The 13172-nt window shown below is 40.8% G+C and overlaps 1 protein-coding gene across 1 annotated transcript in view; it reads left to right on the top strand.

The window, feature by feature from the left end:
* CPEB4 (cytoplasmic polyadenylation element binding protein 4) overlaps positions 1 to 13172 on the top strand; it is a 38831-nt gene that overhangs the window by 17301 nt on the left and 8358 nt on the right. The window contains exons 3-4 of the mRNA XM_010182371.1: positions 2423 to 2468; positions 11151 to 11192. Coding sequence (XP_010180673.1) covers positions 2423 to 2468; positions 11151 to 11192 — 88 coding nt within the window. The remainder of the gene's footprint in view (positions 1 to 2422; positions 2469 to 11150; positions 11193 to 13172) is intronic.

Genomic DNA, 13172 nt, shown 5'->3' with positions numbered 1-13172 from the left:
GCGCCCTCTCGGTCCCCCCGGGCGGCGGCGAAGCCGCTGCCGCTTCCCGACGTCCCTGTCCCGAGCGGTCGGCGCTGGCGGGCGAGGGCCCCACACCGGAGGTACCGCTGCTCTCTTCAGGGCTGTGCTGGAGCTGGTGCCGGCTGAGGGGCGGCTGCTGCGGTGGGGAAGAGGAGAGGGCAGCGTTGCAGGGTGTCCCCTCCCCGGGTGCGGGTTTGGAGGAGGGCTCTTCTTTGATTTTTAAGGCCGCTGTTTGTGTTGTGCTTCCTGAAGGCGTGCTGAAGCCTGCGTGCTCTGCTCGGTTTGTCCAATCCCGGGGCTAAAACACAAGACTTTGAATATGGTTGTAGTCTTAAAGTCACAGGCAGCCTTCCCCCACCCCGTCCCCCCCATAATTCAGGCTCTGATTCCTCACCTACAAAAGCCCCCGGCCCATCAGCAGCGCCAGTGCAGTGGGTGGGGATTGTTTGTGCAGCAAGAGAAAGAACGTGGGTATGTACAGGATATTTTGGACAGACAGAGCCTCGAAACTGCACTGATTGCCAAGTTACCGAATGATTGCCTGGTTTTGTAGCACTGCGTGCCATAATGAAATGGGGTCAATTTTGAAAGAGGTTTTAATTTGTAGTAGTCTGGGTTAGGCAGATGTAAAGGAAAGGAGAATTTGCCTGGTCTTTGGAAGATGTGTGTGGAGTGGAGCACAGGCAGAGGTAGAATGTAAACTAGGTTAAGACTTCTGAGACTTTTTCCTGATCGTTCCTTGGCTTTGACACCTTAATTTTCTGTTATCAACTGCAGAAAGCCAAGACCCATTTACACTATCTCAGAAAACATTGTGCATTACCTAATAAATAATTTAAACTGTACACTGATGCATATGATTTAAAAAAATAAAGCAGCAGTTAAGTTACTGCTGTGCATTTTACTGTTTGTGAATTCTTACTCTTATTACAATGTAAACTGCAAACATCACAGGACAGGGATGCAGCATTTAAGGTGGTATGATAAACACTTTTGCAGTCCTCTGGAATAATTTGGGAAATCCCAGCACAGTCCAAATTCTGTACTGAAATGTAGCAGTTTAGTATTTGTTTTCAGTGACGGAAAACACCAGTGGGAAGAGGTGAATTACTGTTAACATTTACTTAATTCCTTAATTTGGGAAATCCCAGCACAGTCCAAATTCTGTACTGAAATGTAGCAGTTTAGTATTTGTTTTCAGTGGGAAGAGGTGAATTACTGTTGACATTTAATTCCTTTGGATTTATTGATATTCTTAATTTTAAGTGTGTGGGAAGTAGTTTGTAGGTTATGGTGCTGCTCAGAGTTTGGGGAATTTTTCAAAATGTTGACATTTATTTGCCTTTAGAACTGCATTTGGAACTTGAGTTTGACATGTTAAAGATCTATAATGTTAAATATAGTACTGGAAGAAAATAAGGTCAGGAAAAAGTTACTGTTGGTTGCCTATGCTGGTGTGACTTCTACGCAGGAATTTCTGAGTAGTTTAGACTTTGTGGTAATACCTGCATTTTTGTAGAGATACAGGTCTTGATAATGCAGATGTCAACCAACCAGGTGTTTATACTTCACAAGTACAGAGTTTTGAGGTAGGGTATTAATTCAGCTGAGGAAGAGCAACACCTTGATTTATGCTGTCTGTCTAGAATGGAGCCATTGAGCAATAAGCTGGAGTGTATTAATGTAACCACCCTTTGAGGCCAGGAAATTCCTTCTCCTGCCACCACAGCGCAGTACAAATATCCCAGAGTTTTCTGATCCCGGTCCAGCTTTGAAATCAGTGTTAGGATTCCTGTTAACCTCATTGGATTATGAGACCTACGCTTTTTTGTCCAATCTTGAAACGTTTCTCATAGGCTCCTTGCCATGCCGTCCCATCTCCAGAGCCTGTATGGAAACTGAAATGCCTTTCGTCCTCCTTAGATGAGATATTTCCTAGGAAGGCGTGTGCTGCAAACTATGTGGCAGCCAGAGATCTTTTAAAGCACACCAGAACTTTGAAATGCTGCTAAAAATTTCCATGTCTAAGTCGGTGATCTGATCTTGCAGCCACCAGGACTGTGCAGAATTCTGTGATGGCAGCCTTGCTAATCTGATACAAACCTTTCTAAGGTTTTCTTGCTTTTTTATATCTTTTTTGTTAAATCAGTTCCATCATTTTTTAGAAGTGTGTTTAATCTCCTGCCTTGTTCAGTGTCACTGTCCACAGGTTGGTTTTTGTTGTTGTGGTTTGTTTGGTTGGTTTTTTTCATTTCTGAATCCTTGCTTTGATAATCTCTGACCATCCTGGATCATCATCAAAGCAGCCTTTAATTTGGAGCCGTATTCCATGAGCAGTGTCTGTCCCTTGTTTTAGAAGACAGGGAACTCACCCCCACCCCACCCAGACTACTGAAACTACCTGTCTTTTTGCTCACCTTGTTCACTTTTTTCCTTGCTGGTGAATTGTTAGCTCTTGGAGGCTTTTCGCTAGCCATGTTTTGCATACTGTCTGCCATCATATTTATCAGGCTAGAACTGGCATGAAGGAAGCAGAAGGAAAAGCCTGAAGTGCTTTTCTTAAACCTGGAGATTAGGAAGAAATGGGAGGTGTAATGAGAACAGGGATGAATTTTGAAAAAAGGGAAAAGAGCTCCCAGGTGAGGTGTAAGAGTGAATGAGAACAAGCTCCTAGGAAAGTCATACAGAAACACTTCTCAGCAGTGGGCCATCTTTTCATGTACCCAAGAGTAACTATGCAGCAGCCTGAAATCTGTTTTTTGCATCATTACTTAAGATATTTTGAGAAATAATTTCTGAAGCTTATAGAATTCGTGTGTTCAATATCTACTTACTCTAATTGAGCACTAGGTAGAATGATGAGAACTATTGATGAGGCAAATCTGAACATAGCTTCTATAGATTTATCTGTATTTGGCTTAATGTATTGTTTGTTGGAATGCAGATTGGTTAGCTGTGACGCTAGGTTGGGGGTTTTTGGTTGGCTGGTGTTTTTCGCCACCATGATGTTGATAATTGGACTTTCAGGTGAGTGGAGCAGTCGGTGGTGTCTCTAGATACACAAATGTCCAGTGTCTTTAGAGGTGCGGGGGGTGGGATTGTTTCCTGTTACCAAGAATCCCAGCTCAGCAGTCACTTTGGATAGGTGTGAGAAAAGGATAAATTTTGTCTATGGAATGTGGGGATACTTGTGATGGATAAAATCAAATACATAAACCGATTTATAATGCATTAAATAGATTTGCAGTAATTTCTAGTAATGTTACTTACAAATCTTCATATTGTCTTTAGTGTTAGTGCACAAATGATGAGGGAGATGGGGATAGCTTTCTGAAGGCATTCTGAATATCCTGGTTGTTCGTGTGTTGTTTTAAATAGTTATAATAAATAGCATTGGTGTCTGGTCCTGTATACCATTTTGAATCTAGGCAGAGGAAGTGAAGTGCTGATTCTTTTAAAATACAGTTTTCTGTTTCTCTTCCCATTTGGATTGGCTGTGGAGAAGTGTGTAGTACGGTTTTGTCACACATAGTACTGGAAAAATAAGTGTCATCTGTATAGCTTACTGCAAAAATGAAAAATGGGGAAATGTTCTGCTGCAGAGACTTGAGCATGCTTGATTGACTTGTTTGTGCTACTGTATCCTTCCTGCTTGTTCCTTAAAGAAGGAACAAAGCCCTCATGTTGCATCCAGGCTCTCTAGTGACCATTCCCTCCACTGACAAAAAAATAAGTTGCTTTGAACCTGATGTTGTCCTTAAGGAACTCTGGCTTTAAATCTTGCGGCATGTAAGTACATGGCAGTGTAAATCCCGCTCTCGCAAGTCACATGCAGGAATTGCATTTCAGGTTATTATTCATTGGAGCATGGGCAGAATCCATGGTATAGGTGTGATGGTGTAGGCAGACAGCAGCATCTCTTGAGGTGCGGTGCTGCCTATAAAGAACCCAGGTACGCAGCGCATGTGAGACTGCGAATGGGAGGTTGGTGACGTTTTTGCCCCTTTTCTGTACATTTTCATAAGTTGTTTCACTAATTCTATAATAGGTTCAATAAATTGTTCTTGCCACTTAGAAAATAAATTCCGTCTAGCGACTTTTAGCATGTGACATCCCGTTCTTTCCTTCCCTCCTCTCAAGAAATCCATCATTGGTATGCATTTTAAGATTTACTGAAGCTACCGCATTTGAAGTTGTTCTGTGGTGAAAGCCTGATTTGCTCTTTGCTGGCAAAGCTGCATAATGCCTTTTCCTTCTCCCAGTTGCAAACTGCCTTTCATTTTTTATTTTTAAAGTGAATATAGTAACAGTTTAAGTGTTCAGAAGATAAATGCTGCCAATTATTCCATATCATAAACTGAAAGATGTATTGAAGGAAAAAATTGGATGTTTTATAACTTCTTGTCTATACTCCAGAAGTCATACATGAATGTAAAATAAAGCTCAGTGCCACCAGCAGTAGGGTGGCTGCTTTTCTGAAGTACATGTGTAATTCCAGCTAACATCCAGTCTCCAGCAGACCGCTGTCCTCCATGATTTGCTTTTCCTGCTTTTGGTTGCTTATCTCTGACCCTATGGGTGTTCCTGGAGAAGAGGGAAGTCTTATATTCAAATACATGATATTATGATATTTGAGAGTTCCACTTAAATTGATTTGCAGTAACCCAGTGTAATGTAATTGGAGTTACAGAAAAAATACTGATACCTTGTAGACAAAGCTGGAGCTATGTTTATGATTCAAAGCAGGTTTGTTTAGGAGAAGATCTCTGTATTCTTCTGTCTGATAGTGAAGAAAACTTCAAAGTTAGCTTTGAAGCTTCTGTTTTTGAGAGGAGTGAGACTGGATTTGGTTTGTCACCTTTCCTGAGTGGTTAAGTGGTTGCAGAAATGTAAAGATCATCTCCTGAGGTTCAGGCCGCATGGCAGTGTGTTGGGCTGACCTTGTACCCGAGAGCATCGGCAGCAAAGGAACAGCCGTGGGGGTGGTTTTTAAAGCTCTTGCACAAACCTACCTGCAGTGTTTTCATAGTTAGCCTTTTTTTCTGTTTTCATTTCCCCTTCAGACCTATGCACGGACAGGATGCTGGAAGCGTGTCTAGGACTTTTTGTCCCGATTTCCCAATTTGGGAGCTAGTTTGCTGGGCGGCGCTGGGCTGGACTGGCTGAGCTGGAAGCCCGTGTGCCTTTGCCCTGGGGTGTGCAGTGGCTCTGGGTGTCGCTACATCTGGGTTTGTGCAGTGCATGGCAATGAGAGCCATTAGTTTTCTATTCCCCTAAAGATTATTCTTTTCTGAATACAACTGTACAGTTTCTTCAGTGAGGCAGTTTTGCTTTAGGCAGATTAAAGCCCTAAAAATTGGGAACTCACTGCACAGGCCTTGGTAACAGTAGCTTTCACTTTCGCTGTTTCTCAGCTTCTCTCCCCCTTTCCCCCCTGCAGTTATTTGATGTATAAAGTTGTCAACAAACTGTTAGAAGTTGTTACGCTGATGATCTGCTTTGTGCCATTCAGTGAGGTTCTACCTTTTCACCACGTGAACCCAATTAATTCAAAATAATCACAGGTAGAACAGTGTTACCATCAGAAGAGCCACTGCTAAAAGGCTTCTATAGGTGGATTCTCTCCAGAGTTTTAGAAGAAAACAGGTTTGTTTTTTGTGTCAGCCGTGTTCTGTGACAGTGACCTGGGATTTGAAATGAAAGATTCTAGTCAGACCTGTACTCGAACGCTGCAGAATACCAGAAACGTCATTTCGTTAGCATTCTCCACAGAAGGACTGGGTAAATCCTTGGCTTCAGGCATCTGGCTTTACTTGAAATAACACATAATTCTCGCATCTACACTGCTACTCTTGTTTCTCACCATTTGTTTGGACATTTTGGACATAAGCTAGAGCTATATTTCTTATCACATGCTGGGGTTTTTCTTTTTTTTTAACAGTGTTTCTTTAAAAATAAATTAGAAGGAGAAAACGCAGGTTTTGACATCTCTGCCACTGACTTTTGCAGAACCAGTAATTCCAAAGGTGTTAATCCTTGATTTTACTGTATAGCCAAATGTAGTCTACTTTTCTGGTTTCATGCTGACTTTGACATAGCTAAAAGTGTGACGAATACACCTTCTCCAGATGTATGTGTGGAGGTGTTTAATTTCTGTAAGCTTGCTTAGATTAAGAAAATGCTATTTGAATGTTTTTTATCCTTTGAAGTTAGGTAGTGTTTGAAATCCACGTAATAGGCAGTTTCTCATATCCCTTTTTAGTGGCTTATTTTTGACGACAATGTTGTGAAGGTGGCCGTGACTGTAAGATGCAATGTTCTGACATGGAATAAGTTCACGGTCGGTGTAGATTTGTTAGAATTCGGATCAGTTTATTCTGTATTGACAGAATTTCTCCTGGATCAGGTGTCAGGTGTCTGTGCCGCTCTTAACCGCGCGTTGGCTGCTGTTCCCCAGTCAGCATACGTGTGCACAGGTGATTAGACAGAAATGAGATTGTGGGCTTGAAGTGGGCAAAATTCTTGCACACGTGCACGTCTTATGTTAACAGTCGTGGAACTGTGGCCTGATCCTTTTGTCCTTAATACTTTAGAACTAAAATCAAGGAGTGCATAAAAGTCAGTGCTTTTGTGCCTGCCATGCAGCATTATGACACTATCTGCTTTCCTACTGGAAATGTCATCCAAGACTTAAATTGCAATGCTTTTTTAAATAGGAAGAAATACCTTTGTGTATTGATACATATAGGTACGTAGTATTTTTATGCTCTTATCTGAGAAAGTATGTCTGTCTCTCTGAAAGTACCTGCCGTGGTCTCTGAATTGCTCCTTCATGTACAGAGATGTTTTAACCAAAGTTAGGTTAGATATGGCTGTTCTTTGTGATTTTCACTTTTCTGCTTTTGGTTTGGGTTAGTGTAGGATTGGATTCTTCACTGGTGAAGTTGGGCTTGAGATGACCTTGCAGAACGTCTTGTGAAATGTGCTGGTCCCTGTACACGTGGCCCCTGCATTACATTTGAAATGCATTGTAAAGCACAAAGTGATGATAAAAATCTAACTCTTGAGTTGTAATCAACCCTACCTGCCCTCAGGGAGTAGCGGGGGGGAAAAGGTAATGAAATACTAGAGCTCATATTTTAATGGCCTTATTGCACAGCATTGTCAATCTTGCCACAATTACAAAATACAGTTTAGTGTCGAATAATTTAAAAATGGGGCTTTGCTGTTGGAATGGCAAAACCAGATTGTGCTTCAATTATTTTTTAACAATTTAAAAATAAAACTCAGGAAAGCATGAAGATTTTCCATAGTAGGTTCAAGGATATCTGGCTCATGTTTAGAAATAATGTAGAGTAAACCCTGTTATCCCCCTTCTTTAACAGATCTGGACTCTTACACTTTCCTCCATTTATACAATATGTGACAAACAGCTGATGATGTTATAGAGGCTTTGTTTTCCCTTCTACTCTTTACTGTTTTCATCTGCAGGACTTGTACCCCGTTTCCCCTGTAGTGCTTCCCTTGTTTGTACCTCAGGTTCTTGTTTGTCACTTTTTGTCCCTAAAACTCAGCAGTTAAAATCATTACTTTGTTCGTGAAGCCTTATGAAATTGGGATCACTTCAGCAAAAGCTTGTTCTGCTTGAATATTTTTCCTAGAGCCTGTGTGACTGATGTAGAATATGAAGGAGTACACGCAAATTGACCTGAGTTTCCTTGCTTTGCTGGGGCTGGGGTGTGGGAAGCTGTCTGTGGAAGGGCAGGATTGGATCTCGCTTGTTCTCACAGTCAGGTTATATAAAAAGTCAACGCGAATATTTGTCCTTTTTAAATTTCAAAAATACTTCTCTAGTAACTTCAGTGTTTAAAGTGCGTAGAAACCTGAAATTCCTTGGAACTCATCAGTGAAACCAGTTTGGTTTGAGCTTTTGAGAGGAAAGAAATGAGAGCTTATCAATGACTGATGTTAGAGATCGCAGTGTGTTTCTATGTTGGCCTCTGTGCCAAGGAAGCGAACAGGATCCCTGCCTTGAGCTCTTGGACTAAAGATACAAACTGGGCACAGAACTGGACAGGTATTGCATCAACCTGGACTTCACAGGCCTTGAAACAACTACAGCGAGGTAGTGAGAGTGAAGCTACAACCGTAATGTCACTTTGAGTGCTCAGTTGCTCTGTCCATTCCAGGGTGTTACGATGTTTGTATTGATATTAACTATGGATGCACCTATAATTTTCCAAGTTGTGTGGCCTTAGAAAGTTGGGATGGCATTCACAGGAGATACAGTCTTTCTGCTCTGAACAGTCTGCTCCTGAGCTGACCTTTTTATGTAAATCCTCCAGTTAATGGCACAAAATACACCTGCAGTGGCTACCACACTTTTTGCAGGACACGCTGGTAGTGAGTTTGGGGTTTCAGTGGTTTAGGACTCCTGCATGCATTTTTCACACTTCTTCAGTGGCATACCCTTGTTATTGGGAACTGTGCTTTATACAGCATTGCACTTGTGATTACACGCAACGTGCTGACAGTCTTTTTTGGTGCTTCCTATAGAGAGGAGAAAGCTCAACACATTTAATTGGAGGTACGTTAGACACAAAAAATGTGATTTAAAAAAGTTTTAAAAAAGAGAGTGAGATGACTCGGAGCTTGTTAAGTTTCTTACATGGAGAATACGCAAAGATTTGAGTGGGTTGCTTATTCTTTAAGTTCCTTAAAATGAAAGTCAGTAAAAGCAGCAGATTTTTGTAAAAGGCCATAGGCTTTCTGTGTGGCTTTATTTCTTACGTAGAAAGGGGTACTGCAGGGAGGACTGAGGAGACAAAATAACTGAAGCTGCTAATAGCATTTTCATTTTTTGCATGATAATTAATAAGCAGATGAGCCAGTTGCATAAACACTTTGTATTTTTTAGTTTTTATAATGTGATTCTCCCTCAGGTATCTTGTGAGATGAGTAAATCTGTCCTAGGCCATTTATGCAGTTATCTGAAATGTTGAAGAAATGAGGAAAGGAAAAACGGATTTGAGAATCCAAACCAATGTTGTGGCTGTCTCATTTCTCAGCAGGGCAAGCATCCTGATCTTCAGAATTAAGTCTTTTTTCCCTGGTTGGTAACAGTTGCAGCTTAGCTAGGGTGCTCCCATAGCAAAGATTTCTCTTAATACGAAATCAAGAAAGCCAGAGACAGAATGGTGGATCACAGTCAGCCGTCTGCCTGGCCTGCCAAATGCGCATTCTTGAGTTCCAGTGTTGTGTGTTACATTGTGTGAAATTAATGGCATGTGATGAGCTTTGAATTCACTGAGCAGAGAAAGTTTGTATCTGTGCTGTGCTGGGGTGGTGTATAAACTGTGGCTCCTGAGAAACGTTTTGAAATGTCAAACGTTGATATTTTGTGGGTCGGATGAAGCAAATGCAGGCACTAAGAAACAAATTAAGACCAAAAAAAAAACCCTTGGTATTTGGTTCTTAAAACCTCTTCAGTCGTATTTGGCACTGGAAATACTTCCTAGCTGCTGGCTGAGCTGGTTTTTTTTGTTTTCTGTACTGGTAAAGGAGAAAAATCTGATTGCCTTGAGTGACACAGGTGGCAAAGCAGTGAGGAGTCTGCTGACCTAAATTGTGGGCACAGATCTGCAGTGGGAATCGTAGCTGTGCTGCTTTGCTGCCAAGCATGGGTGTACCAAGGGAAGGAGTTTGTGTGGTTTTGTTAGTAATTTAGAAACCACAAGCAAGATTTTTATGGCTTTATAGGCAGAGCTGTTTTTGAAAGCGCTTGACATTTTCTAAAATGTGCAAAGGCTTTGTCAGAAATGCAGAAAGATTGCCCATTGCTTTCCATGAAAAGCAGGTTCCTTAAAACCTTCCACTTTGAGGACTATGTGAGCGTTTAGGTTTCTAAATTCATAATTACCATGGAAAAATGACATTTGTAAAGGCCCTCGGCCTTTAAGGTGCTCCCATAAAGCCAGTACTCATGTGAGTGCTCCAGAGTGTGCTGCGGTCTGAAGAGTAGAGCTTTGTGATTGTGCCTTCTTGGTGGTCACTGTATCTCTGTCAGCAAAAGATCCAAGAGGTAAAATTGTCCTACAGATGTTAAATAATCATGAAGCAAATTGGATTGATATGATTTTTATTTTCAAAGAGGGAAACGACTCCTGTTCCATTATGGTTTACAGATATTTAAATGCTTAAACTAATTGTCAGCCTCAATTTTGAATGAGGAAGCAAAATAAAATGCGTGATGTGCTCAGAGTTTCTCATAGCACTTGCCAGGAGAAACCAAGTTTTGAAAAGAGTTGGCCTGCTTTCAGACACAGATTTTAATGAGATTAGAAGAGAAAGAATGTGCAAGTTTGATTAGAAAGTTTGGCCATGGACAATGGGTCCTAGAAGCCAGCAGAGAAAAATGTTGTAATTTTTAGTGGTGGAATTGATTTGTTTTAGAAAATGAAAAGTAGGAAGCAGTGGGCAGCTGTCAAATAATTACAGCAAGGTGTACGAAGTTGGTATGAGAGGATTGTGCTGTTGCGCAGACGACAGGAGGTCTGAAAGGCAGTTTCAGTGGCCCAGACGTTTTCTCCTTAAGTTTATCGGCTGGTTGTTTGCCAGTAATAATGTAACCAAGGATTCTGTCAGTTGTGTGAAGCTTCTATAGCACCCCAATTTCAAACCAGAAATCACCACAGTAGTCCTCCTCTTTCCTTGTGTTAGGGCTTCTCCTACAGTTGAGATGAAGGTCGGTGTCAGAGCACGCACAGGAACGTGTCAGGAGACTGCTTGGTGCCTGGGAAAGATCCAGTTACTTACAGGCATGCGCCAAATAGATTCGAAAATAAATGTGCAAATTAAGAATGAAAATTGTTTTCCAAAATCCTCTTTGAGTATACTTACATACTTTGTCAGCCTCGAATGAACGTGTTGTATGAACAAGTAACGGAGATGGTGCAAGGAAGGCGAGGTATCACGGGTGGTGGGAGGTCAGCTGGTGAACACCGTTTAAAATGACCTGGAGTATGAAAAGGCTTGAGAATCACTGAGTTAGTATAAAGGAGATAAAACAAGGTCTTTTGGTCCTTATAACAATGTTTGAAAGGCTGTTTTCTTTCTCATTTAACATGCAGCAAGGACATATGGGAGAAGGCGAGGTAACAATATTCCTATTCAATTTTCTAATGTTGACATTGTCTCATGGGAGAAATAACATGAAGTTGTTACTAGAGGGCAAACTCCAACATTTAAGCCTATAAAGCATCAGTTTCACAGAAGTTTACATAGCCTGCATGCCACAAATAAACATTTTAACTGAACTGGGTAGTGCTCCACAGTAGCGCTATTGAGGCTGAAATGATCCCAGTCCTTCCAGTGGCCATGGTCTGTATGATTTGTTACGCTGCAGGGCTGTGTTGCTGTGTTTGTGTGTATGTCATGAATGCCAATGCTGGAGCAGTTTATTTTGGTTCTTTTGTGTGCTGATGGTTTTCTTGATGCAGCATAGACTCTAGTGAATACGTGCCCTGGCCTGCTAGGTTAGAGAGCCAGATCCTGCAAGCGTGCGTGTTGAGTTATCTGACAGCACTGGGAATGCTGATGAACCCGAAAAGGTCGTTTAGGTGTGGAGAACTGCTCCCTTCCAACACTACCTGCAGGATTGGGGTCTTAAGAGAAATCAAAAGACGTGCATCAGTTCATTAGGGGAAAACAAAGTAATGTTTAAGTTTGTTTTACAGTGTTTTTATCATAGTAGGAACCAGGTTTGCGTAGCTATAGGAATAGGCCTATCGTTGATTCTTACTCTAATTAAAAGTGTACAGAGTTGCTTGAAATTTCCCACAAAGCAAGCTGACCGAGCCTTCCGTTTTTCATTTGTATAAATTCTATGGACTGTGGATCTTATTGTATTTTTTTTTCTTTCAACTTTTTGACTGTTTTGTTTTTGCATGGAGTATTTCTGGATTTGGAGCTGATCAAATTTTCTGTTTTCAAGCTGTTTTCTTTTTTAAAATAAAATTTTCAATTTATGGAGGCCAGAGCAGGATAAATTAACCTCACCAATACATTATTGTGGTAAATTGTAGTGAACTCTGAAAAAGCAGACATAATCTATCACATCATAGACAAAAGGAAATCTATCCTGAAACTTGTAGCACCACCTCATTTATTTGCTTACTTCCCCTACATATATTTATTTATTCCTAAAATGCTGCTTAAATGAGTAGAAGTCTGTTTAGTTTCTTGTCTGGGTATTGAATACTGTAACTAAAGGATGAATTCATGGAAGACATCAGCTCGTGTGCTCTATTTATGATATTATACATTTGCATTTATAAAGCAAAGAGTCTTATTTAAAAGTCAAAATTATTATTATTCAAGAAATCTATGATAATGAATTGTCACAGAAGAATATTGGGCTGTGAGGGGAAGCATGCTTACAACATTTTCTCTTAGAGTGAGTCCATTAACGAAACTCTGTTGTAACATCTAAGTAAACTTGCTGCTAGGAATGCTGTGGTATTGCCTAGTTTGCAGTCAATTGCAGTGGGTCTTCCTGTTTTTATCGGGATATTTTTGTTATTTACAAGTGGATTGTTTGTGACATGTTCTGCTATCAGGCAATTTAAATGTGTAATGTATTTAGCTGGTGGAGTTCTTGTTTTCCCATCTGCACTGGTGGAATTGTATCTGCTCATTGTAAGAAGCTGTTCACTGGGAAACGATATCTACGGCTTCGGTTTTAGTGATGTCTGCTGTTGGGAAAGTCTCAAAAAAATTGGCTTACAACCTCTTCTGTCTTTACATCTTTTTAAAAGAAATCTAATTGGAAACATGAAATATTACGGAAAATGCTCAACTTGAGCATCCATTAGAAAAATTGCTTTGTTTTAAATTTTCAGTAGTTGCAGTGCAGTTATGAAGGGGGCAGCAACCTTTTCTCTGAAATAGTGCGTTTGAGTTACTGGATGATACTGAAAACTACAAAGGTCGTGTGAAATTGAGAACATAACTGCTCATTAAAAGGGAAGACTGCGAACGCTGCTACTGCTAATGCAAGTAGTGCGTTTTTAAAATTATTTGAACAGCGTGTGCTTTGTTCTGCTAGTATTTTTTTTTCCCTTCTTTCTTCTTAACCCCATCTTCAGGTCAGT

This window comes from Mesitornis unicolor, unplaced genomic scaffold (genome assembly GCF_000695765.1).
Source record: "Mesitornis unicolor isolate BGI_N332 unplaced genomic scaffold, ASM69576v1 scaffold15894, whole genome shotgun sequence".
Taxonomy (NCBI): Eukaryota; Metazoa; Chordata; class Aves; order Mesitornithiformes; family Mesitornithidae; genus Mesitornis; species Mesitornis unicolor.
The sequence above is the reverse complement of the archived record's forward strand: the minus strand, read 5'-3'. Positions and strand labels throughout refer to the sequence as shown.